This window comes from Orcinus orca, chromosome 8 (assembly GCF_937001465.1).
Source record: "Orcinus orca chromosome 8, mOrcOrc1.1, whole genome shotgun sequence".
Lineage (NCBI taxonomy): Eukaryota > Metazoa > Chordata > Mammalia > Artiodactyla > Delphinidae > Orcinus > Orcinus orca.
In genome coordinates this window covers 2,230,480-2,256,540 of record NC_064566.1, presented here as the reverse complement: position 1 = coordinate 2,256,540, position 26,061 = coordinate 2,230,480, and the positions used below count along the sequence as shown (strand labels likewise).

At 47.1% G+C, this 26,061-nt stretch overlaps 1 protein-coding gene and 1 non-coding gene across 13 annotated transcripts in view; both read left to right on the top strand.

Moving 5' to 3' along the window:
• NAP1L4 (nucleosome assembly protein 1 like 4) overlaps positions 1–26,061 on the top strand; it is a 73,735-nt gene that overhangs the window by 28,363 nt on the left and 19,311 nt on the right. For all 12 annotated transcript variants that reach the window (XM_049714036.1, XM_049714043.1, XM_004278060.4 and 9 more), the window contains 8 exons: positions 701–800; positions 3,707–3,848; positions 11,744–11,830; positions 13,263–13,394; positions 17,073–17,144; positions 21,932–22,071; positions 23,280–23,425; positions 25,731–25,753. In XM_049714036.1, coding sequence (XP_049569993.1) covers positions 701–800; positions 3,707–3,848; positions 11,744–11,830; positions 13,263–13,394; positions 17,073–17,144; positions 21,932–22,071; positions 23,280–23,425; positions 25,731–25,753 — 842 coding nt within the window. The remainder of the gene's footprint in view (positions 1–700; positions 801–3,706; positions 3,849–11,743; positions 11,831–13,262; positions 13,395–17,072; positions 17,145–21,931; positions 22,072–23,279; positions 23,426–25,730; positions 25,754–26,061) is intronic.
• Positions 17,795–17,921, top strand: LOC117195948 (small nucleolar RNA SNORA54). Its single transcript, XR_004475887.1, has one exon. It is a non-coding gene; the product is annotated as a small nucleolar RNA SNORA54 (small nucleolar RNA).

The window sequence follows — 26,061 nt, the reverse complement described above, 5'->3', positions numbered from 1 at the left end:
TCATGTTAATGATTGGGATTGTAGTTAAAAGGTAAAATTGAGTGCATACATGTTGTATTCAGCTTGCCCGCATCACTGTCTTACAAAAGGTGGGGGAGAACTCTAGGTCTGCGCTGCCTTTTGAGTCGGGTGAGGGCCCTAAGTTTGGGTTTCCATACAGTGTCGCTGAGAGGGAATCTTTTCAACACAGAGCCTGTGCCGCGAGCCAGGTGTGAACCAGTCTGTGGCACAGCTGACCTCCCTCTCAGCGTCGTGTTTGTTCTTCAGGAGTCGGTACAGTGTGTGTGAGCTGTCGAGGTCGCAGGGCAGAGGGGCGGGGGCTCCTGGGAGGAGGCGGGTTTGGGCAGGAGGGCAGGGTGGGTGAAGGTGGAGGCAGAGAGCGCCTGGAAGGTCTGGTGCCCCCAGGGAGCTGATGGGAGTCGCGCTTTCCTGAGCTGGGGCACAAGTGCGCGCTGATTTCCTGAGCCACGGGCACCTTGTCCCCGTCCTCGGCTTCCGGAAGGGAGGTAGACTGCCTGAACTTAGCAAGTGATAGTGTCCTCGGAGGGGACTGGGGCTTGTGCCGCTAAGGTGAGGAGCAGAACTCTCCAGGTACCCCCGGTGTGTTTATAACCATCCCCTCGGTGATTAACACGGAGGATCGAATGCCTTTACAAGTAAATGTTTTTGAAACAGATGTTGTTTCTTTTTAACTCGATAGAAAAGCTCGCAGACCAGGTGATGCAGAATCCTCAAGTTTTGGCAGCTTTACAGGAACGACTTGACAGTGTCTCCCACACTCCTTCGAGCTACATCGAGACGTAAGTATGCTGCGAGGGAGACGACGCAACTTTAAGAGACAAAGAAGAAACCTCTCCTGGTTCCTTAGACTAGGAATAAGTATGTTTTTCATTCAGTAGACCTTGCCTGCTGAGAGCCAGGCTCTGGGGTCCTGAAGGTGACTGCTGGAGTCAGAGCCTGGTAGAGGCTACAGGCCTGTGAGGGCCAGGGTAGTGCGGTGTGTCAAGTTATGGGCGAATGTACGGTGCCAGCCTGCAGGGTGAGAGGCCTTCACAGGTCCCGTGAGCAGGCGGACTGGGGCGTCAGCAGGGGGCGGAGGTACAGGCAGATGGGGGCAGTGCTTTCTCTTCACGGTGGCTCCTGGTTCGCTAAGAGACCCAGTCCTGCCCGGCTCACCTATGTGAGCCTGCAACAGCGAAACGTGGCTTATTTGGATGAGGTCTGTGTCTTTGTTGTGCTGCACAGTGAACACCGTAAGGATGCCCACCCTCCAGGCCCTTGGACTGCTCGTCTCGGGGCCTCAGCTGCTCCGGGCTTCCCTCCTCCGGTCAGTGCACGGCTGCGTCTCAGAGAGTCACCCCGCACACACACTGGCTGGCCCACGCGGGGCTAGGGACAAGGGGGCACAGAGGGGGCATGCTTGGGGTCTGCTCTGCCCATAGAGAGGGTTCTTCCGGGGGGTGACCTAGTGGGGAAGGTGGGGTGTGGTGATGCTGGGTGCAGGTAGGAGAGCTGAGTGTAAGTGGTGCTTTCTAGTTTCTGGCTTCAGAAACTGGGTGAATGGGGTGGGTGGCATTCACTGAGAGGAAATGGGGGAGGGGAACAAGGTTTTGTGCGATAGAATTAGTTCCACGTTCCATGCTGTACGTGACGTGCCTGTTGTGGGGAGAAGAATGGTGTGTAGTTACTCTTACTGTCTGGAGGCTGGCTGGGGAGGATATCTGGGTTCAGTTGGCTTAGAGGTCCTTGTATTTTTACTCCATTAGGAAGATTAGAAAGTTAGGAAATAACGTTAGGTTGTGTAATTAACGTAGAAAAGAAGTACAGATGTTAATGTATTCAGCGTTACTAAATTCTTACTCTGCTTTTTCCTTGTTCTCTAACTAGCAGTAGTTCTAGAACGGTTTCTGTAGTTGGCAGTCTGTAGTGAAGGACCTTCGTCCAAACTGAGGTTGCTGTGGGTATGATTATACCAGGACAGGGTCCTTTGTGATTCAAGGCTTTTCTACTACACTTGACCCTCTGTATCCACGGGTTCCCTGGGTTGTAGATTTGCAGATTCAACCAACTGTGGATCAAAAATATTGGGGGAAAACTTTTCCAGAAAGTTCCAGAAAGCAAAACTTGAATTTGCCTCACGCCAGCAACTATTTACATAACATTTACATTGTATTAGGTATGGTAAGCAATCTAGTGCTGATATGTAGTATACGGGAGGATGTGCTTAGTGTGCAAACACTGTACCATTTCATATAAGGGACTTGAGCATCCATGGGTTTTGATATTCACAGGGTTCTGGAACCAGTCCCCCTTGATGGCTGTATTTTCTAAACAGTGCTGTGCTTGGGAGCTGCCTCGTACTGTATACCATTAGACTAATGCCAGCCCTGCCCTTGAGGAGTCAGCCCACGTGGAGGAGGACTCAGAGGGCAGGACCCAGGCCCACCAAGGGGGATAGTGTGGGTCTTTGTGGGGCCCAGGAGTCTGCTCTTCTTTTAAAAAATTTAATTTATTTGGTTGCACCGGGTCTTAGTTGCGGCAGGCGGGCTCCTTAGTTGCAGCATGTGGGATCTAGTTCCTGACCAGCGATGGAACCTGGGCCCCCTGCATTGGGAGAGCAGCCAGCGTCTTAACTAACCACTGCACCACCAGGGAAGTCTGCAGTAGTCTGCTCTTTGTTCCAGATTGTGACTCAGGACTTCAGGTTAAACAAATGATTTTAATGGGTTTAAAATGTTTTTTCCCTTCTGATTTATAAAAGTAAGGCATACAAACTAAAATATTTCTTAGAAGGTAAAAAGTATCAAAGGGCTAAGGAGCTGGTAGTTGTCTGACTCTAGACTAGAATGCACGCCTTGTCTCTGTTGTCTCTGGTTTTTCCCTTGCCGTGTCTGACTAGACTAGAATGCACGCCTTGTCTCTGTCGTCTCTGGTTTTTCCCTTGCTGTGTCAGCAGGAGCTCGTCCTGTGGTGCTGAGTATTCCTTGAGGACACGGTTGTGGACAGGCCGTTTTAATCCTGCTCATCTTGTCATTGTTCCCAGTCTTTCACTTTTACAAATAATACATCAGTGGTCACTCCAGCACATAAACATTTGGTTATTTCCTTAGGATAAATTCTCAGAAGTAGATGCAAAGAATATTTTCAAGGTTCTTGTTTACCCTTAAGAAAGATGAGTCAATTAGAGGGCCTCTGCCCTCAGCCTCATCAAACCTGGGAATTTCTAAAATTTTCTTCTCTCTTTTATTTAAAAAAATTTTTTGACTGCACCTCGAAGCTTGCGGGATCTTACTTCCCCGACCAGGGGTTGAACCAGGCCCTCAGCAGTGACAGTGCAGAGTCCTAAGCACTGGACCGCAGGGAAGTCCCCCCTGGGAATTATTTTTTAATTGCCAATTTGGTAAGGAAGAGACAGCAGTTCTTTTAAATTTACATTCTTTTGGCTATTTCATGAGATTGGACCTTTCTTCCGTGTTTCATTACTTGTATTTTTTGTGAATTATCTTTCAGCTTCCTCCTCCGCCACCGCCCTGCTTTTGGTGGGGGGGCGGGGAGGTGGTGTTTGTCCTTAATGATTTTTAGGAGCTCGTTTTCATGGTAAGGGTGTTAATTCTATGTTAATGTTAATTTATTTTAGTAAAAAATAAGCATGCCGCCTTATTTTGCAGGCATATGGATGTTTTATTTTTTATTCCCCCTCTTTTAGTTTACCTAAAGCAGTAAAAAGAAGAATCAACGCACTGAAACAGCTTCAGGTGAAATGTGCTCATATAGAAGCCAAGTTCTATGAAGAAGTTCATGACTTGGAAAGAAAGTATGCAGCATTATACCAGCCTCTCTTTGACAAGGTAGGGAACTCTGTTAGTAAACTTAATTAGTATATTTCAGAAAGTTCTTCAGGCAAAACATCCAGATGTACCCAGTGAATCATTGAATGTTACTCTTTTTTTTTTTTTTGACATCTTCATTGGAGTATAATTGCTTTACAATGGTGTGTTAGTTTCTGCTGTATAACAAAGTGAATCAGCTATACATATATCCCCGTATCTCCTCCCTCTTGCCTCTCCCTCCCACCCTCCCTATCCCACCCCTCTAGGTGGACACAAAGCACCGAGCTGATCTCCGTGTGCTATGTGGCTGCTTCCCACTAGCTATCTGTTTTACATTTCATAATGTATATATGTCCATGCCACTCTCTCACGTCGTCCCAGCTTACCCTTCCCCCTCGCAGTGTCCTCAACTCCATTCTCTATGTCTGCGTCTTTATTTCTGTCCTGCCCCTAGGTTCTTCGGAACCATTTTTTTTTTAGATTCCATATATATGTGTTAGTGTACGGTATTTGTTTTTCTCTTTCTGACTTACTTCACTCTGTATGACAGACTCTAGGTCTATCCACCTCACTACAAATAACTCAATTTCGTTTCTTTTTATGGCTGAGTGATATTCCATTGTATATATGTGCCACATCTTCTTTATCCATTCATCTGTCGATGGACACTTATATTGCTTCCATGTCCTGGCTATTGTAAATAGTGCTGCAGTGAACATTGTGGTACATGGCTCTTTGAATTATGGTTTTCTCAGGGTATATGCCCGGTAGTGGAATTGCTGGGTCGTATGGTAATTCTATTTTTAGTTTTTTAAGGAAGCTCCTTGCTGTTCTCCATAGTGGCTGTATCGATTTACATTCCCACCAACAGTGCAAGAGGGTTCCCTTTTCTCCACATTTATTGTTTGTAGATTTTTTGATGATGGCCATTTTGACTGGTGTGAGGTAATACCTCATTGTAGTTTTGATTTGCATTTCTCTAATAATTAGTGATGTTGAGCATCCTTTCATGTGTTTGTTGGCAATCTGTATATCTTCTTTGGAGAAATATCTATTTAGGTCTTCTGCCCATTTTTGGATTGGGTTGTTTTTTTTGTTTGTTTTTTTTTGCGGTACACGGGCCTCTCACTGTTGTGGCCTCTCCCGTTGCAGAGCACAAGCTCAGCGGCCATGGCTCACGGGCCCAGCCGCTCCACGGCATGTGGGATCTTCCCGGACTGGGGCACGAACCCATGTCCCCTGCATCGGCAGGCGGACTCTCAACCACTGCGCCATCAGGGAAGCCTGTTTTTTTTTGATATTGAGCTGCATGTACTGCTTGTAAATTTTGGAGATTAATCCTTTGTCAGTTGCTTCATTTGCAAATACTTTCTCACATTCTGAGGGTTGTCTTTTCATCTTGTTTATGTTTTCCTTTGCTGTGCAAAAGCTTTTAAGTTTCATTAGGTCCCATTTCTTTATTTTTGTTTTTATTTTCATTTCTCTAGGAGGTGGGTCAAAAAGGATCTTGCTATGATTGATGTCGTAGAGTGTTCTGCCTATGTTTTCCTGTAAGAGTTTGATAGTGTCTGGCCTTACATTTAGGTCTTTAATCCATTTTGAGTTTATTTTTGTGTATGGTGTTAGGGAGTGTTCTAATTTCATTCTTTTGCATGTAGCTGTCCAGTTTTCCCAGCACCACTTACTGAAGAGGCTGTCTTTTCTCCATTGTATATTCTTGCCTCCTTTATCAAAAACAAGGTGACCGTAGGTGCGTGGGTTTATCTCTGGGCTTTCTATCCTGTTCCATTGATCTGTATTTCTGATTCTGTGCCAGTACCATACTGTCTTGATTACTGTAGCTTTGTAGTATAGTCTGAAGTCAGGGAGCCTGATTCCTCCACCTCCGTTTTTCTTTCTCAAGGTTGCTTTGGCTCTTTGGGGTCTTTTGTGTTTCCATACAAATTGTGAAATTTTTTGTTCTAGTTCTGTGAAAAATGCCATTGGTAGTTTGATAGGGATTGCATTGAATCTGTAGATTACTTTGGGTAGTATAGTCATTTTAATAATGTTGATTCTTCCAATCTAAGAACACAGTATATCTCGCCATCTGTTTGTATCATCTTTAATTTCTTTCATCGTCTTATAGTTTTCTGCATACAGGTCTTTTGTCTCATTTGGTAGGTTTATTCCTAGGTATTTTCTTCTTTTTGTTGCAGTGGTAAATGGGAGTGTTTCCTTAATTTCTCTTTCAGATTTTTCATCACTAGTGTATAGGAATGCAAGAGATTGCTGTGTGTTAATTTTGTATCCTGCTACTTTACCAAATTCATTGATTAGCTCTAGTAGTTCTCTGGTAGCATCTTTTGGATTCTCTACGTATCGTATCACGTCATCTGCAAACAGTGACAGCTTTACTTCTTCTTTTCCAGTTTGGATTCCTTTTATTTCTTTTTCTTCTCTGATGTAGCTAAAACTTCCAAAGCTATGTTGAATAATGGTGAGAGTGGACAACCTTGTCTTTTTCCTGATCTTGGAGGAAATGGTTTCAGTTTTTCACCATTGAGAATGATGTTGGCTGTGGGTTTGTCATATATGGCCTTTATTATGTTGAGTTAAGTTCCCTCTATGCCTACTTTCTGGAGAGTTTTTATCAAAAGTGGGTGTTGAATTTTGTTGAAAGCTTTTTCTGCATCTATTGAGATGATCATATGGTTTTTCTCCTTCAATTTGCTAATATGGTCTATCACATTGATTGATTTGCATATATTGAAGAATCCTTGCATCCCTGGGATAAACCCCACTTGATCATGGTGTATGATCCTTTTAATGTTCTGTTGGATTGTTTGCTAGTATTTTGTTGAGGATTTTTGCATCTATGTTCATCAGTGATATTGGCCTGTAGTTTTTTTTCTCTGTGACATCTTTGTTTGGTTTTGGTATCAGGGTTATGGTGGCCTTGTAGAATGAGTTTGGGAGTGTTCCTCCCTCTGCTATATTTTGGAAGAGCTTGAGAAGGATAGGTGTTAGCTCTTCTCTAAATGTTTGATGGAATTTGCATGTGAAGCCATCTGGTCCTGGGCTTTTGTTTGTTGGAAGATTTTAAATCACAGTTTCAATTTCAGTGCTTGTGATTGGTCTGTTCATATTTTCTATTTCATCCTGGTACAGTCTCGGAAGGTTGTGCTTTTCTAAGAACGTTTCCATTTCTTCCACGTTGTCCATTTTATTGGCATAGAGTTGCTTGTAGTAATCTCTCATGATCCTTTGTAATTCTGCAGTGTCAGTTGTTACTTCTCCTTTTACATTTCTAATTCTGTTGATTTAAGTCTTCTCCCTTTTTTTCTTGATGAGTCTGGCTAATGGTTTTACAAGTTTGTTTATCTTCTCAGAGAACCAGCTTTTAGTTTTATTGATCTTTGCTATGGTTTCCTTCATTTCTTTTTCATTTATTTCTGATCTGATCTTTATGATTTCTTTCCTTCTGCTAATTTTGGGGGGTTTTTTGTTCTTTGTCTAATTGCTTTAGGTGTAAGGTTTGGCTGTTTATTTGGGATGTTTCTTGTTTCTTTTTTTTTTTTTTGTGATACGCGGGCCTCTCACTGTTGTGGCCTCTCCCGTTGCGGAGCACAGGCTCCGGACGCGCAGGCTCAGCGGCCATGGCTCACGGGCCCAGCTGCTCCGCGGCATGTGGGATCTTCCCGGGCCGGGGCACAAACCTGTGTCCCCTGCATCAGCAGGCGGACTCTCAACCACTGCGCCACCAGGGAAGCCCTGTTTCTTGTTTCTTGAGGTAGGATTGTATTGCTATAAACTTCCCTCTTAGAACTGCTTTTGCTGCATCCCATAGGTTTTGGGTCGTCGTGTTTTCATTGTCATTTGTTGCTAGTTATTGTTTTATTCCCTCTTTGATTTCTTCAGTGATCTCTTGGTTATTTAGTAGCGTATTGTTTAGCCTCCATGTATTTTGGATTTTTTTACATATTTTTCCCTGTAATTGATATCTAGTCTCATAGCATTGTGGTTGGAAAAGATACTTGATATAATTTCAGTTTTCTTAAATTTACCAAGGCTTGATTTGTGACCCAAGATATGATCTATCCTGGAGAATGTTCCATGAGCACTTGAGATGAAAGTGTATTCTGTTGTTTTTGGATGGAATGTCCTATAAATATCAAGTCCATCTTGTTTAATGTATCATTTAAAGCTTGTACTTCCTTATTTATTTTCATTTTGGATGATCTTCTGTCCATTGGTGAAAGTGAGGTGTTAAAGTCCCCTACTATGATTGTGTTACTGTCGATTTCCCCTTTATGGCTGTTAGCATTTGCCTTATATATTGAGGTCCTCCTGTGTTGGGTGCATAAGTATTTACAGTTGTTATATCTTCTTGGATTGATCCCTTGATCATTATGTAGTGTTCTTCTTTGTCTCTTGTAATAGTCTTTATTTTAAAGTCTTTTTTGTCTGATACGAGAATTGCTACTCCTGCTTTCTTTTGATTTCCATTTGCATGTAATATCTTTTTCCATCCCCTCAGTTTCAGTCTGTATGTGTCCCTAGGTCTGAAGTGGGTCTCTTGTAGACAGCATGTATACAGGTCTTGTTTTCATATCCATTCAACCAGTCTGTGTCTTTTGGTTGGAGCATTTAATCCATTTACATTTAAGGTAGATATCAATATGTATGTTCCTATTACCATTTTCTTAATTGTTTTGGTTTTGTTATTGTAGGTCTTTTCCTTCTCTTGTGTTCATGCCTAGAGAAGTTCTTTTAGCATTTGTTGTAAAGCTGGTTTGGTGGTGCTGAATTCTCTTTGCTTTTGCTTGTCTGTAAAGGTTTTAATTTCTCTGTCAAATCTGAATGAGATCCTTGCCGGGAAGAGTAATCTTGGTTGTAGGTTTTCCTCTTTCATTAATTAAATATGTCCTGCCACTCCCTTCTGGCTTGCAGAGTTTCTGCTGAAAGATCAGCTATTAACCTTATGGGGATTCCCTTGTATGTTATTTGTTGTTCTTACCTTGCTGCTTTTAATATTTTTTCTTTGTATTTAATTTCTGATAGTTTGATTAATATGATTAGTATGTGTCTTGGCGTGTTTCTCCTTGGGTTTATCCTGTATGGGACTCTGCACTCCCTGGACTTGATTGACTATTTCCTTCCCCATAGTAGGGAAGTTTTCAACTATAATCTCTCCAAATATTTTCTCAGTCTCATTCTTTTTCTCTTCTTCTTCTGGGACCCCTATAATTCGAATGTTGATGCGTTTAATGTTGTCCCAGAGGTCTCTGAGACTGTCCTCAATTCTTTTCATTCTTTTTTCTTTGTTCTGCTCTGCAGTAGTTATTTCCACTATTTTATCTTCCAGGTCACTTATCCGTTCTTCTGCCTCAGTTATTCTGCTATTGATTCCTTCTAGAGAATTTTTAATTTCATTTATTGTGTTGTTCATCAGTGTTTGTTTGCTCTTTAGTTCTTCTAGTTCCTTGTTAAACATTTTTTGTATTTTCCCCATTCTATTTCCAAGATTTTGGATCATTTTTACTATCATTGCTCTGAATTTTTTTTCAGGTAGACTGGCTATTTCCTCGTCATTTGTTTGGTCTGGTGGGTTTTTACCTTCTTCATCTGCTGTGTATTCCTCTGTCTTCTCATTTTGCTTAACTTACTCTGTTTGGGGTCTTCTTTTCGCAGGCTGCAGGTTCGTAGTTCATGTTGTTTTTGGTGTCTGCCCCCAGTGGCTAAGGTTCGTTCAGTGGGTTGTGTAGGCTTCGCGGTGGAGGGGACTGGTGCCTGTCTTCTGGTGGATGAGCCTGGATCTTGTCTTTCTGGTGGGCAGGTCCACGTCTGGTGGTGTGTTTTGCGGTGTGAACTTAGTATGATTTGGGGCAGCCTCTCTGCTGATGGGTGGGGTTGTGTTCCTGTCTGGCTAGTTGTTTGGCATGGGGTGTCCAGCACTGGAGCTTGCTGGTCGTTGAGTGGAGGTGGGCCTTAGCGTTGAGTTGGAGATCTCTGGGAGAGCTTTCGCCGTTTGATATTACGTGAGCCTGTGAGGTCTCTGGTGGACCAGTGTCCTGAACCCTCCTACCTCAGAGGCACAGGTCTGACACCCAGCTGGAGCACCAAGACCCTGACAGCCACACGGCTCAGAAGAAAAGGGAGAAAAAAAGAAAGAAAAAGAAAGAGAGATACAGAGAGAGAGAGAGAGAGATTTATTAAAATTAAAAATAAATTATTAAAAATAAAAAAATGTTTAAAGTAATTTAAAAAGAAGAAGAAAACAAGAAAGAAGAGAGCAACCAAACCAAAAAACAAATCCATCAATGACAGCATGCGTTAAAATCTATACTTTAAAAAAAAAAGGACAGACAGAACCCTAGGACAAATGGTAAAAGCAAAGCTATACAGACAAAATCACACAAAGAAGCACATACACATACACACTAACAAGAGGAGAAAAAGGAAAAAAAAATATATATATATCTACATATATTAAAAAAGAAGGAAGACAGCAACCAAATGAATAAACAAATCTACCAATGATAATAAGCTCTAAATACTAAACTAAGATAAACATAAAACCAGAAACAAATTAGATGCAGAAAGCAAACCCCAAGTGTACAGTTGCTCCCAAAGTCCACCCGCTCAATTTTGGGATGATTTGTTGTCTGTTCAGGTATTCCACAGATGCAGGTACATCAAGTTGATTGTGGAGCTTTAATCTGCTGCTCCTGAGGCTGCTGGGAGAGATTTCCCTTTCTCTTCTCTGTTTGCACAGCTCCCGGGGTTCAGCTTTGTATCGGCCCCGCCTCTGCATATAGGTCGCCTGAGGGCGTATCGCTCATACAGGACAGGGCTAAAGGAGCAGCTGATTAGGGGGCTCTGGCTCACTCAGGCTGGGGAGAGGGAGGGATATGGAATATGAGGTGACATTACAATAGCCTGAGGCACACCGTGTGTTCTTCCGGGGAAGTTGTCCCTGGATCACAGGACCCTGACAGTGGCGGGCTGCACAGGCTCCCGGGAGGGACGGTGTGGATAGTGACCTGTGCTTGCACACAGGCTTCTTGGTGGCAGCAGCAGCCTTTGCGTCCCATGCCCGTCTCTGGGGTCCGCGCAGATAGCTGCGGCTCGCAGCCGTCTCTGGAGCTCACTTAGGCAGTGCTCTGAATCCCCTCTCCTCGCGCACCCTGGAACAATGGTTTCTTGCCTCTTAGGCAGGTCCAGACTTTTTCTCGGACTCCCTCCCGGCTAGCTGTGGTGCACTAGCCCCCTGCAGGCTGTGTTCACGCAGCCAACCCCAGTCCTCTCCCTGCGCTCTGACTGGAGCCCCCACCCGTCCGGCGGTGAGCAGGCAAGCCTCTTGGGCTTGTGAGTGCTGGTCGGCACCGATCCTCTGTGCAGGGAATCTCCCCGCTTTGCCCTCCGCACCCCTGTGGCTGCGCTCTCCTCCATGGCTCTGAAGCTTCCCCCCTCCGCCACCCGCAGTCTCCGCCCGCGAAGGGGCTTCCTAGTGTGTGGAAACCTTTCCTCCTTCACGGCTCCCTCCCCGAGGTGCAGGTCCCGTCCCTATTCTTTTGTCTTTGTTTTTCCTTTTTTCTTTTGCCCTACCCAGGTACGTGGGGAGTTTCTTGCCTTTTGGGAAATCTGAGGTCTTCTGCCAGCGTTCAGTAGGTGCTCTGTAGGGGTTGTTCCACGTGTAGATGTATTTTTGATGTCTTTGTGGAGAGGAGGGTGATCTCCGCGTCTTACTCCTCTGCCATCTTGAATGTTTCCCCGAATGTTATTCTTTAAGCCCCAAAACTTAGAATCTTAAGCTATAAAAGCATCCAGTTTTCAGTCTTTTTATACACATTATTTACAGTTTCACTGTCTTTACTCTCAAGTTTCTGAGTAACTGAGTGTAACGGTAAGAAGATCTCGTTTTTACTTAGAGAAGGGAATTCGTCACTGGTGACGCCGAGCCGACAGACGCAGAATCCGAATGGCACAGTGAGAACGAAGAGGAGGACAAATTGGCCGTAAGTTTTTTTTAATGAGCGCCACTTGTGTTCTGTCTCAGTGCTGTTAGAAATAAGATGGTTTGGGGTGGTGATCTAGTGGTTAGGGTTTTGCACTTTCACTGCTGTGGCCTGGGTTAAATCCCTGGTCTGGGGAACTGATACCCCGTGCAGTGCGGCTGGTGGGGAAAAAAAGAAATTTGGTGGTTTTCTTCTACAAAGAAAAGAGCTCCTAACAGTAGGTGCGGCTTCAGCCTTAGGATGTTTAGATTTCTTTATGACAGTGAAACTGCACAGCTTGGTTCTGTTAGTTAATGTGGTGAGCCAGACACAGTCCCCTTTTTCAGCCGTCTGTGGCACCTCTGCACAGTGGTACAGTGAGATAAGGGATCAGGGGAGTGGAGATTAAAACATCAGAAAAAATCTTAGTCGAGAGAAAGCAAAAACCCCCAAGGAGAGCACAGCTGTGTCTGTAGAAGGGCAGATACTAGAGGGTGGGCTGTGGTGGGGAGAGCATACTGGAAACATCCGTGCCGTTCTGCTCGGGGACCAGCAGTGACAGTGAAGTAGCCCCAGTGCATCTCGCCACTTTACATTGGTAAATGGTCCTTTTGGTGATGTGCCCTGTCCATCACCTGCTTGCAGCCTTTTTTTTGGTGATGGGTATCATTCCAGTGCCACGGAAAGTCCCAAAACGACAAGGTGAACTTTGTTGACCTGATTTTACATTTGGGAGTGGCTTTTCTATCCTATAGTATAAACTTCTGGGGTTTTTTTGTTTTTGTTTTTGTTTTTTTAAGTGTATGTTAGTTTTGGTAGCTATACATCTTTCTGATCTTCTAAAAACATGTAGAATCTGGCGTAGTTGAAGCCATGCCTGTGGATCAATATAGTTGTGAATCAGTTCTTCATTGTGCGAGGAAAATCTGCCCCTGTTAACTTAAAAAGCCCCTTGTGATCATGTCCTCCTAAGAATCACATGTCAGGCCTGTGATGTTAGAAAAGACTGCCCTCCTCGTGGCTACATCGCCTTTCTCGTCACCCCCCTGATGTTCGCATGGTGCCTCTGTCCCGACATCTCCGTATCATTGGACGTGCAGCTTGCGGGGCAGTTTCTTGTTGCTGGAGATCCTGGAGTATCCCTCTGGTGGTTATCCCAGGAGGGACAGCGAGCCAGCGCCCCCCAAGTCGGGGGGGCATTGTATCAGCTCTTCAGCTCTTTTCCCCTTGGTCTGGAGTTACATCTGGCTGGAATGCCTTAAATGCTTTGTTCCTCAGAGACGTTGGAAACTGTGATGGGCACAGTGGTCTTGGAGATGCAGTTTCAAAGAGCAAGGGTTTTTGATAGAAGTTTACATGGGATTCTGAAAATATGGTCTGTATTAAGCCATTCAGTTATTTGTAAAGTTGTTGCTTCATGATAAGTATCCAATTTTGCATCTTATTTTTCTAGGGAGACATAAAAAATAAAGCAGTCATAGCGGAAAAAGAAGCAGCAGCAGCAGAAGAGCCAAACCCAAAAGGAATTCCAGAGTTCTGGTTTACCATCTTCAGAAATGTAGATATGCTAAGTGAATTAGTTCAGGTAAGCACACAGGCACATTCCCACTTTAGAGAAGACATTATTTATCTGTGAACTTTCAACCGCATGTCTAGCAGTTGTTGACTGTGGGTGGAAAGGCGCCTTCTGTGACCATAACTCAGGGGAGTCAGGGTCCCCGGGAGGCCTGGCTGCAGCTGGAGCCCCCGTGCGCCCTCGTGTAGCGGCCCTCACGGAAAGGCCTGCCACGCGGAACCTCAGCCGAGCTTAGGGTCGCTTTGTCTCCTGTAAAGTGTCTGTTGTCTCACCCCAGGAAGCTTGTTAACAGATTCCAGACCCCTCTCTACCTCACAGTGATGTGGACAAGTGAGAAGCGTGAGGGCGAGGGGTGAGAGTGGAGGAGTTGATACTGAGCAGTGAAGTGTGCGTGCGTGCGTGCGTGTGTACACATGTACCCATGAGTGCGTTTACACACAGGCGCACGCTCGCTGGCACGCAGTCTTCTGTTTTGATTGATTTTTGAAATTTGAAATGGGCCTATTGTGCCGCCTTGCTAGTTGTACAAGTATTTAACAAGTTGCTAATAATTTCTAATCATTTTGCTTGAAAAAGTCTTTTTTTTTTTAATGGGAATGGTCAATCTTTCTTTGTCTTGCCTTGTTGAGCTTTCTCTAATGAAATGGTGAACCAATTAAAAGGTAACAAATGTGACTTTCCCTGAGCTCAGTTATGGTAGAAGTTTCCAGAATTCAGAAATACGTACTGCTCAGAAGTCCACAGAGGGGGCCATCTCTGCATTTGGACTTATTCCAGATGGGTCAGCACAGTGCTTTTATATCAGAGCACGGCCACAGGTGGCGTGCAGCTAGCTCGCTCTACTGCAGTTTGCAGAGGTTTCACAGCTGCAGTCAGAATGGTTCCAGAGAGTTGCTGCGTTGCTATGTCTGCTGCCTGCCTTGTTCAGTGCTTATCTGTAAGCCAGAACTGAAGAAAAGGTGGAGGGGATGCGTTTCTTACTCCCCGTCCAGACGGGGGGAACATTTAAAATACATGACTTAACAATAGCCTGTGTTTTCTTGTCTCATGTGAAAAGGTGCGGTTTAAGAATACTAGACCGTTGGGAATTCCCGGCGGTCCAGTGGTTAGGACTTGGCCCTTTTACTGCCAGGGCCCGGGCTCAGTCCTTGGTTCAGGAACTAAGATCCCATAAGCCAAGTGGCATGGCCAAAAAAAAGAAAAGAAAGAAAGCATACTAGACCAAGAATACTAGAAGACTAGAACGCCATGAGCCAGAAATTTATTGGGAAAATTGAGTAATATATGCTAGAACCAGATTCACCCTGCCTATAGGTTAGTCACTTGGGCAACTTTTAAAACCAAATAGCAGCATCAGTGCCTCCCCACCCACAGGTCAGCGAGAGTTTGAGGTGTTTGTAGAAGCTCTCATGATGTCGATGTACCCCCAAGGGTTGAAAATCCCCATGCCGGCAGACCAGATGGAGAAGGGTGTGTGTACCTGTCACTGGGACGTCTCGTGGAAGCGCAGGCTCTGAGTCAGGTCTGGGTGGGGCCTGAGGATCTTGGTTCCTGATGTGTCCCCCAGGTGATGCCCATGCTGCAGGTTGGGGGCACACTGTGAGTGGTGGCAGGGGTGTCACGAGGTAGGCTTTTTGGTGCTGGTTAGGCGACTTGATTGGGAGACCTAGCTCCTGGTGTTGCCCGGCCAGCCAGTTAGTAACCCAGGGATGGCGCTGCTGCTTCATCTGTAGCATTTCTTTGGTTTCAAGTACAGTCAGCTGTACTTGAATGAGGTGTCTCTTCCGTTCTCCCAGCACCTCTGTCTTAGTATCAGTGCTTCAGTATTTATGCCACAGAGTGTCTCGCTGCTTTTTGTCTTACAGTTGTAAAAAGACGTGTCATTTTTTGAGTACTCATGTGGTATGCAGAGAGTGATGAAATCTGGTTTGGGCTGTTTATAACCTGAAGCAAGTAATGGTAGTAGGTTCCATTTTGGTCAGACATTAAATCCCAAAGGTGGGTTTGGCTGTAGGTTCTTGGGTTCTCTGTTGGTGGTGGCCAAGATAGGTCCAAAAGCAGAGTTTTGAAACTTAGGGAGAGCAGCTTTAAGTCAGTCCCTGAGTTGCTTCCACTGTTGGCCCTGAGTTTTGAGCCTGCTAACTTAGGGCTTTCCGTTGTGGTCTGGGCCACAGAAGGTCCTTGGCCCTCAAGGCATGAGGTTGTTGGAGGAGATCAAGAGCATCATGGCCGTCTCCTGGCTATGGGGCGGCACCAGTGGTGCTGCTAGCTTGACTGCAGTGGGCTTGAAGGTCCCAGTGCCGTGTATTTGGAAAACATACTGGTGATACATTCGCCTTGGTGATTCTAGGACTAGGCATACGTGCTCAGTCAGTGATACACGTGATCTCGGAGCCAAGTGTTTTCTGGCTCTAGAATTTAGGATTTGACATCTCAGACTGATGCGGCCTTCTTTGAAAACTGCTTTGGACTTAACTTTCTGTCTAGAGACTTGGAAGGTGCCTTTGTTACTGCTTTTTTTGGGGTTGGTTCTATGCAGGCAGACCTCGGAGACATTGTGGGTTTGGTTCCAGACCCCTGCAATAAAGTGAATGTAGCATTAAAGTGAGTCACATGAATTTTTTGGTTCCCCGGTGCGTCATAAAAGTTAGGTTTACACTATACTGTAATCTGTCTACTAAGTGTGCGATAGCATTATGTCTCAAAAATGTACGTACCTTAATTTAAAAATACTTCGTTGCTAAAAAATCCTAACCATTGTCTGACAATGCAGGGTTGTCACAAACTTTCAATTTGCAACAAGAACAACAACAAAAAAACCCCCCAAAACCCCACCAAAATATCTGTGAAGCACAGTAAAGTGAAGTGCATTAAACGAGGTCTGCTTGTGATGTGGAAAGAATTTAAAATTGGGAAGTTGGTAGTTATCAGGCTCAGCGGAACCTCAGGAAATCCTTTCGGTCCAGTCCCCAGACTTCCAGGGTGAAGTGACTGTTTCACAAATAAAGCACCTCTCGTGAGTATGTGGTCACTGGGTTTCAGGTCCTGTGATTTTTTTTTTTCTGAGTTTTTCTCAGTTGGCCTTTCTCAAACGACAGGCCCTGGTGAACTTCTGTGTTTGCATAACGGTGACTCGTAAAGGCATAGAGCCATCGTTAGAGGCTCTTCCGTAGTGCCTGCCATTAGGTCTCAGACTTGCTTTGTGAGTGTCCTTGACTGTGTGTGTTGCTGGATTTGGGCTATTTATCACCACGTGCCCTAAGCGGGGGGAATTGGCTGCCAAGGTCAGTAGCTTGTCCAGGCATTTCTTCTGATTCTGTCTCTTAGGAGATGCTGAGGACCAGCAGTCTTAATGGACGGCATTTCCGACCCTGTCTATACTGGCAGCTGGTGGGGCTGTGAAATCAGTCAGGGCTCTTGCCCCTGGCAATGAGCACGATGCCCTTCTGGCTTGGCATTGGTGGTTACCAGTGCTCCGTGCCAGACAAAGATGGCACCTCATTGCTGCCACCCTAAGACTGCTAGTGACTGACCAAATTTGGGTGGCTTCCTGGGAGTGACAAGGACAGAATTCCAACAGGGCTAATTATCCAGTGTCTAGGAGTAGGTGCAACAGTGACTCAGTGCGAACATGTGTGTTGTCTGTAAAAGCTCAGCAGAACTTTCTTTTCTTCTCTTCATGGTTAGGAATATGATGAGCCAATCCTGAAGCACCTGCAGGACATCAAAGTGAAATTTTCAGACCCTGGACAGCCTATGGTGAGTACTGATTGTTTGAACTCCTGGCTGGTGTCAGAAAGGGTCAGGCCACTAAGGGTAAAGGGCTTAGAGCCAGAAATCCACACCCGGCCATTCACTTGCTGGGTGACTGGAGTGCGACGTGTGTTCTCACATTGCATCCCTGGGCCTCACCCGGCAGTGTGCACAGCCGGACAGTAACTCAGTCCACCAGCTGTTCGGGGGCAGGCGCAGGAGTCAGGCACAGGAGGGGACTCCTCCGACGTGGCCTCCACTGTGCCATGCTGTGGTTTCTGGGCTAGTTTGTTTCCTCTGTCAGATGGGGCGATGTCCTCCTTCTCCTAAGCGTCTCCCAGGTTTGTGAGGGTGGAATGTATGTAAAACAGGCTGCAAAGGATGGTTGGTACATGTTCAAATATAAGCAGCACTTTAACAGAAATCCAAGATACTAGTGAAGGAAATGTACTAGGTTTTACCTTCAAGAATCACTGCGGATAGATAAGACTGAAAAAATGTTTCCCTGCTCTTTGATTTGTCTGGAAACACGTCTATCCAGAATATTTGCTCTCGTAGGCTGCCTACCAGTTAGTGAGGGGAGTTTGACCTAAGCCAGGCTGTCCTTTTCTGTGAAGCAGCCTTGAGACGGTGATGCCTGAGCTGGGGTCCTCGGGGAGCACTGTTCGTGACCTCCCAGTCTGCCTGTGGCTGGTGGGTTCCATTCCAGTGCCACAGCAATTCCAGCACCACACAACTGACTGCCTGCCTGGTGGCTCTTGGTTTCAGGTTTTGAAGACACAGTGCCTGAGGGCCGTGGGGCTGAGGCCCGGTCTCTTCCCACTTCCCCACCACAGAGCAGTGTGAGCGGGATTCCCTCTACCCTGGCCTGCGGGTGATGCCTGCTGGGGGCAAGGGGTGGGGGCACACACACCTGTATCTGTCCCTTTCCTGGTCTGCTCCACTCTGGAGGTGACATTCACACATCCCTCTGCAGCAGGTTGGGTGTGGACACCAGCCAGAGTGATGCCTGCTCACAGGTTGGGGGTCAGTCTGGTAGCTGAGGGAGCCCTTTCTTTCCTACGGCACCCAGGTTATTGCAGCGCCTTCCTCTTGTCAGTTTCTTCCCAGTAATCGCTCCTCACCTGTGCGAGGCTTGGCCACAGCATCCCCTAGAGGCCTCCTGTGGCAGAGTGCTGTAGTTTGCTGTGATGGGTGTGAATTCTCTTTCCCTGTGTGTGTGTGTGTGTGTGTGTTGTGTGTGTGTTGCACGCGCACACACACGCACGCACCTGTTTGATGATTTCCTTGGTCCGTTCCCTTTCTTCCTCAGCCCATCTGTCTTATATTTTCCTCGGTCTCTTCTGTGGCCCATAGACAGGCTGGAGCCCTAGCTGTGGTAGACTAAGTCATTGTGAAAGTCATACGTGCTTGCATAAGAAAAGTTAGAAAGTACAGAGAAGTGTACAGAACGCTGTGCACTCTTTTAGAGATAACTGTCAGCAGCTTAGTGAATTTACCCATAGTCTCTGCGCTTTTTAAAATTGTTATGAAACGGGGTCTTCCCTGCCTGCCAGTACAGGGGACACGGGTTCGAGCCCTGGTCCGGGAGGATCCCACATGCCGTGGAGCAACTAAGCCCATGCGCCACAACTGTTGACCCTGCGCTCTAGAGCCTGCGAGCCACAACTACTGAGCCTGCTCTCTAGGGCCCACGAGCCACAACTACTGAGCCTGCACTCTAGGGCCCGCAGGCCACAACTACTGAGCCCGTGTGCCACAACTACTGAGCCTGTGCGCCTAGAACCTATGCTCCTCAACGAGAAGCCACCGCAATGAGAAGCCCGCGCACCACAACCAAGAGCATCCCCCACTCGCCGCAACTAGAGAAAGCCCGCACAGCAACAGAGACCCAACGCAGCAATCAGTCAGTCAATCAACAAATAAATAAAATGTCTAAAGAAAATAAAATGAAACCACTTTACTTCAGAGGGAAACACAGCCAGGGTGTTTGCCCCTCCCCAGGGTCACTCTCCAGGGTCACCATGTTTGTACCTCAGCAAAGTGGAATCCCAGTGTGTGGACAGTGTTGCACTGCTCTCTTCACCTCACGTAGGCCCTACGGGGTGGAAAATAGTTGCTGCATCTGTTGGCTGTAAAAAGGTTCAACAGGGCTTCCGTGGTGGCGCAGTGGTTGAGAGTCCGCCTGCCGATGTGGGGGGCGCAGGTTCGTGCCCTGGCCTGGGAAGATCCCATATGCCGCGGAGCGGCTGGGCCCATGAGCCATGGCCGCTGAGCCTGCACTTCCGGAGCCTGTGCTCCGCAGCAGGAGAGGCCACAGCAGTGAGAGGCCCGCGTACCGCAAAAAAAAAAAAAAAAAAAGGTTCAGCATTCCCCAGAATATGCCACTGCCACCACCACCCCGTTATAAATTGTTGCGTTATGATCAGCTTACTTGTGCCGCAGGCTTTTGTTTAAATTTCTGATGACTTCCTCAGTTTAGGTTCCTTTTAGTGTATAATTACTGGGTCGAAGGAGACAAACCTTTATAAGTCCCAAAGGTGGTTCAATTTACACTCCTGATGATGCTAGTGGTATCTTTTTACACTTTTCTTTTCTTTTTGTAATAATAACATTTCTTGGTTTCTTTCTATGTTGAAATAATTTCAAGCTTAGAGCAGCACTGCAGCAACAGTACAGAGAATCCCCGTATGTCGTTTGCCTGGACTTGAGTTGTCTGCTTTGACCACATGGGCAGCATTGCCTGGGGACCGCCTCCTCTCTTCTCAGCACAAGTGTTGGCAAAGACAGTAGCAGCTGTGTTTACTTTGCTGGGCAGAAGAGATGGAATTTTACACTTAACTGCGAGTGTGGCTGGGCATTTGTCATATGTTCATGGCTGACTTGGCTGTAGCGGGGTGTGAATGAGGTCGCCTCGTCCTTGGGCCCTTTTCTGTTGGACTGTTAGACACTTTCTTTAAATCATCCCCAGTTGTGTTTGACTCATTCTTGACTAAACAGAGGCCTAGGGAAAGAAGGAAAAGTAGGAAAATATGAAGAAAGGAAGTAGCACCCTTGGTTTGGAGAAATGGCAGGAGAAGGAAATGGGGAGAGAGAGAGGAAGATAAATAATTCTGTCCATATCTATATGGACGTAATGAAGGACGGAATAAAACAGTGCCATTCGTTAGCCCAGCCCAGTCCCCAAGGTGGGTCATCCACATCTGTGGTCACCACCCTCAACAGTTCTCAAGTAATAGCAGTCTCCACTGACTGAAGTCCACGATAAAGATCGGGTTTATGGGGCCTGGGGTCAGGTCCAGGAGAGCCGTGGAGAGGGATTCCGCCGATGTTCTGATTCCCCATAGCTGCCTTCCTGTCCTCACTGCACTTTGGTTTTGCCAGCCTAGTGACTTGTGGGTGTTGACCTCCCTTCCCCTCCAGCCCACACCATGCTGGCAGGGGTCAGTGGAGACCTGGCCAGATCCCTGCCATCCCTTCTGAACACTGACAGGACTGCCTCCAATCCTCTTGGCCACTTGTGTCTGTACTTCCCAGGCCCTTGTGGCCCTTCTCTTCCTCATCCCCCTCTTGGGGGAGTTCTTATTTCACTTCCCCTTGTGGAAGTGGCTTGTTTTTAGTCTTCTTAATTTTTTTCTCAACTGATGGTTGTACCATTACAATAAAAATAGAAATAGCTAACATTTAGCAAGTGATGCCTGTAAACCTGGCCCTGTTCTAAGTGCTTCCATAGATTAATCCTCAAGTGAACTCATGGAGAGAAAGGGTTGTTTATTCCATTTTGCAGGTGAGAAAACGAAAGCATAGGGACGTGGAATAGCTTCCCAGAATCACGCAGCACTGACAGGCAGAGGCTGGCCAGCCCCAGAGCCGGTCCTTTAGACTGTTGCTTACTTCCCCCAGGTTGTCTTGTCAGAAGGGCTGAGGTCAATATCTTTGCACATGCTGCTGCATCCATCCAGGTATCTTCCTGAAATAGGACACATTCCTCAAAACAGAATTATTGGCTCCCAGAATGTTTTTTATTTTGTTAATTTTTTGATATTGCCAAATTGCCCTTCACAAAGCCCTTTACAGTATATGAGTGCCCCTGGCTTCCCAAAACCCTTGCCAGTACCATGTGTTCTTTGGACATTTTGCACAGAAAGGGGGCGTCTCATTTTATTTTTCATCTATTTTGTTACTGTGCACACGAATATCTTCTGATTTGTTACTACTGCTCTGGACACCCGTTTGTCCATTCCTCCCGTGCGTGCCTCTAGGTCTGAGGAGTGCTTTGTGAGTGAAGGGTGAACTTGTCCTTGGTGTGGTTTGAAGAGGCCCAGTCAGTGCCTCCCCTTCTCTCCCCACGTGGAGTCTTGGCCCTTTCGCTGCGCGGCAGAGAAGGAGCTGCTCTGCCCAAGAGAAAGGAGAGGGGGACAGGGTTCTGCTGTCGCCTTCTGCCTGCAGACCCCCGCCCTGCTGTGCTCTCGGGGAAGGGAGGGTGGGGCGGCAGGGAGAAGCCACACTCCTCAGGAGAGCTTGTCCTCCCTGGGAGGGGAGGTGGCGGGGCCCAAAGGGTGATGGGTATTTGCCCGCCTGCTGCCCTGCTTTAACTCTGTGCTGGTGCTTTTGCAGTCAGCAAGTTCTTATGTGGCAACACCTGTTGAGCTTTTCAGTCATGGTTTCTGCCTGTGGTGTCATGCTTAGGGAAGAGCTGGGTTCCAGTAAGTACTGTGTGATTCATAAAGTCGGTCGCTAATTAGTCATAGATTTTAAGTGGTGCTTAGCCCAGTTTCTGTCTTTTTTTCCAGTCTTTTGTATTAGAGTTCCACTTTGAATCCAACGACTACTTTACCAATTCAGTCCTGACAAAAACGTACAAGATGAAGTCAGAGCCAGATAAGGCCGATCCCTTTTCCTTTGAAGGTCCTGAAATAGTTGACTGTGACGGGTAAGGAAATGCCATTGCAACTTCTTTTTCTGAAACAAAAGCAGGAGGTGGTTTTACAACTTTACAAGTAAGATGGAAGTTAGGAATAAAGCAGAAAGCCTTTAATCTGTTTAAAAGCCCAAAAGACAAAGATGGAAATTAAAGAGTCTCTCTGGGAATATGATGACGGGCGCTGGGAAATGTATCATGTGGTTACGTGGGCCAGGGTTTGGGGTGGTGGCCCGATTTCCTCGTTTTAATGAGGGCATTGGGATCTCCAGTCACCGTAAGTGAAGCAGTGATCGTTGAACTGATAAATTGCTCTCAGCGGGTATTTGTCGAGTGAATGAATGAGTCAGTGCAGGGCAGCACTGACCGCGGTGAGGCAGCATGAGCGTGGTTGGCCTCAGGGCTGAGCGCCTTGGTGATTGCAGCCTGCGGACCACCAGGGAGAGTGGCTTGGAGTTCACTCCTCTTGGGTGGTTTGAGACGGTTTGGGAAATTGTTTTATTCTTGATTGAAACAGTTATCCTTATTCACTGAACCAAGTACTTATCCTGATGAATCTCCCTGTGTGAGTAATACAGAACTCTCTTAAAATCCTGCTAGACTGAAATGGCCAGAGTAATGTAGATTGTTTCCCACGGCCAGGCCATCGGGTGAGAAGGCCTGCCTTTCCAGGCATGTCCTTGAGCAGACGCTGTTCAGACACTGCCAGGGCTTACCTGTTGGTCCAGGGTGATTCAGAGTGCTGTCCCCACCAAGGGCCACTCAGCACACTTGGAACATTGTGTCTTGCTCCGGTCACCAGTGTTTGCGGTAGCCACCTGCTTGCTTTCTCCAACTTTTCCCACTCGCTTAGCTAGTTGTCTTGAGAATTCAGGCGCCTGAGTGGGTGGCTTCCTGTGCGCTGTGGGGTCTGCGACGGGGCAGCAGGTGACAAGCCCTTGAGCGGGCGTGGTCACGGGAAGAATGTTGGAGGACCCCTGCGAAACGTCTGGGGGTTAAAGCTGTGCAGCTCCGGGAGCTGCCGCGCTGACAGCCTGCCTGGCGAGGCCCTCCGCCTTCACTGGCCTTCGCGTGAGCTCACCGTGTGCCGAGTGCTCGCTCACAGGTTGTTAAGTTGTTTTGGGGTTAAGCACAGAGCTGTGATTTGCTTGCTGGACACACGTGTGACCAGTTTTTCTCATGGAGTGTGTACCCCCGTGATCACGGTCTTGTCCCTGTAGGTGTACCATTGACTGGAAGAAAGGAAAAAATGTAACAGTCAAAACCATCAAGAAAAAGCAGAAACATAAGGGCCGAGGCACCGTCAGAACAATCACCAAACAAGTCCCCAACGATTCCTTTTTCAACTTCTTCAGTCCGCTGAAAGGTGAGTGGGCTGGGTGGTGACTCCAGGTTACACACAGAATGACTGTTAACATCAGGAAGGCGGTTCTGGTCCTCTGGTGAGCGTTGGGGGGCGGAGCCGTGGCTGTGCGGGCGGGCCCACGGGTGCCTGTCCTGGCAGGAGGGTGAGCCTGGGCAGCTGTCGGAGCTGCATGCCCCCGCCCCCAGGGGGAGGGCTCCGCGTGGCTGCTCTGCTCACACCCCTACAGCCTGCAGGGCGTCGGCCCACCCCTCCCTCTCCCCTCCCTCTCAGGTGGGTTTTTGGTTTTTTCTTCGAGCCTTGGTATAGAGCACAAGGGGTTTGGGAACTTACATATTGTGACAAACACAGACTTAGGACAGAATCATAGCTTGGACGCTTGTTCTCTGCTCCCTGCTCCCACCCTCCAGTAAAAGAGAGATGGAAGTAGTAATGGCTCAGCTGCTGGTTTTGAGGAAAATTACTTGGAAGTCTTTACATAATTTCCTAATCCTGAGAATTCGAAGACCAGACCCGCTGGCAGCATTAAAATATGGATATGAGGGGAAAACATTTTCTCTTTATTTTCCATGAACAAAATACAGTTGGAGATAAATGTCAGCTCTGATCTAGGTCATTGGTGGCCCTTTGGGTTGTTTGTCGGGGCCACGGCGTGGCTTCCGTCTTCACTCTTGACTCTTGTGCCGAGTTATCAAGCTGCCCGTCACCATGCAGTCCATTGTCTTTCACTCTTGTGGCTATTTTCCGTGACTTGTCTTCGAACCTGGAAGATGCCGATGTATATCAGTTTTGGGGACAAGAACAGCCATAAATGTAGTTCTTAAATTTCCTTTTTCGGGAAGATCCCTTTCAGAGCCTCACATATGGGAGGCTTCCTGTGTGAATTCACCGTGAAGCAAAGGGGCTTTGATTCCTAAATTCAATGGCTTTTTTGGATGTTTTAAATAATAACAATTAAAATGGAATCAAGTGGATTCAAGAATTTGGGGGTGATTTTGGGGGTTCTAAAACTGTATTGTGGTTGCACAAGTCTAAAAATGTATGAGAAGTCATTGGATTGTATACTTAAAGTGGGTGAATTTTATGGTATATCACTATTTTTAAAGTAATTGAATAAACATAATATCAAGTGATATGCTCTATGAAAAGGAATAGAGGATGACAGTGGGGGAGGGGTGATGGAGTGGTCAAGGAAAAAAACCCAAACTGCTGAAATGCTTTTTGAAATGAAGGAAATAAAAGATGGCTAGTCCAGCAACCTGTTTGGCTTTAATCCTACAAACTGGCCCAGAAGTCAGGTGAGGAAGTCCTTGCTGTGATTGTTGCCGCCCCTGAGTCCAGAGGCCCCAAGCCTGCATCTTAAACAGCAGGTGGGGCTCTTACACGCCGAGGCTCGGGCCCCCCACCGCCCACGGGGAGGGGTGCTCACACCAGCACCCGCTCCGCCGTGGCTGAGATGGCGCGTGCCCCTGTCTGTGCTGGCCACGGAGACAGACCTTGCAGCAGAGGGGCGACAGGGAAGACACAAAGGCAGGGTGAGCCCGGCAAAGGGGACGCGACGCCTGGCGAAGCGCCACTGGGCTTCACTGAGCGTGGTTTTAAGTCTGTGTTTTCCTGGTTCCGTGTTGGGCTGTAGTTCGGCACCAAGGTCTGTAGGGCCGTGGGTGCTGGAACCGAATCTCAGCTCACCTTTTGTGTGGAGCGCGGGCCTCTGCCGTGGGTGTCGGTGAGTGACGTCGCCCTGCGTGCTGCAGTGTTTGCGGGAGGAGCGGCTCCGCACTACCTTCTCCTTCCCCTTCGCAAGCAAGCAGGGATGCAGCTTCCGCCTAGCTGAGATGCAGCGCCTCAGTCGCACTGAGGACTTACAGCCTTAAAGTGCTTCCTGTTTCTCTACCGAAGCGTCGCTTGTAGTTTTGTAGGACACGGGTTAAAACTCCGCTTAAAACAAAAACGCCCTGAACGGCCACAGTCTGGGCAGCCGGTTCACCTTTCCATCTGCTGATGCTTTAAACGTCCATAAATTCTCTTCTGAAAGTGGCCTTCTCCAGCTGGGCCTGTGAGCATTACTGGGTACCGGCCTTTGGCCCTTGATTGGGGGTGGGGGGAGGGAAGGGGGCCTGGCGGTGCTGGGGCCACAGCTTCAGCCTGCAGCAGGCGAGGGAGTGGGGAGCCGGCCAAGGGGAGGCACAACGCTTAGGCAATTTCTAGTGAGCTGTTCCATTTTATTTGTCAGCTGAGCTTCCTGTGTGGGCCTTAGAAGGCTTTGGTTGTCGATGTAATGCAGATGTGTTTTGTCTTTTTTTCCTAGCATCAGGGGATGGAGAATCACTGGTAAGTTGTGTGTCATTATCAAAAAAGTATGTTGTTTTGCTGTTAAGGTCCTTATTTCCTGAGTAGTTTGCTACTTTCTTTTTAATCTGTTCTTACTGCCTAAAAACCAAGGGTGAATTTGTATTCGCTGCACCGTGGGGGTGGGATAGAAGCGCGCGTGCCGCGGGTGGACCTGAGGGCAGGCGTATCCTTGAGCCTCACCCCCTCGCCCATGTGGCTCTGGGCCCTACGCTTTCCTGCCATTTGGCTGCAAGGGTTCCTTTAATGCGGCCTAACCTCAGAGATGCCTGTCACCCAGCAGTGCCCGC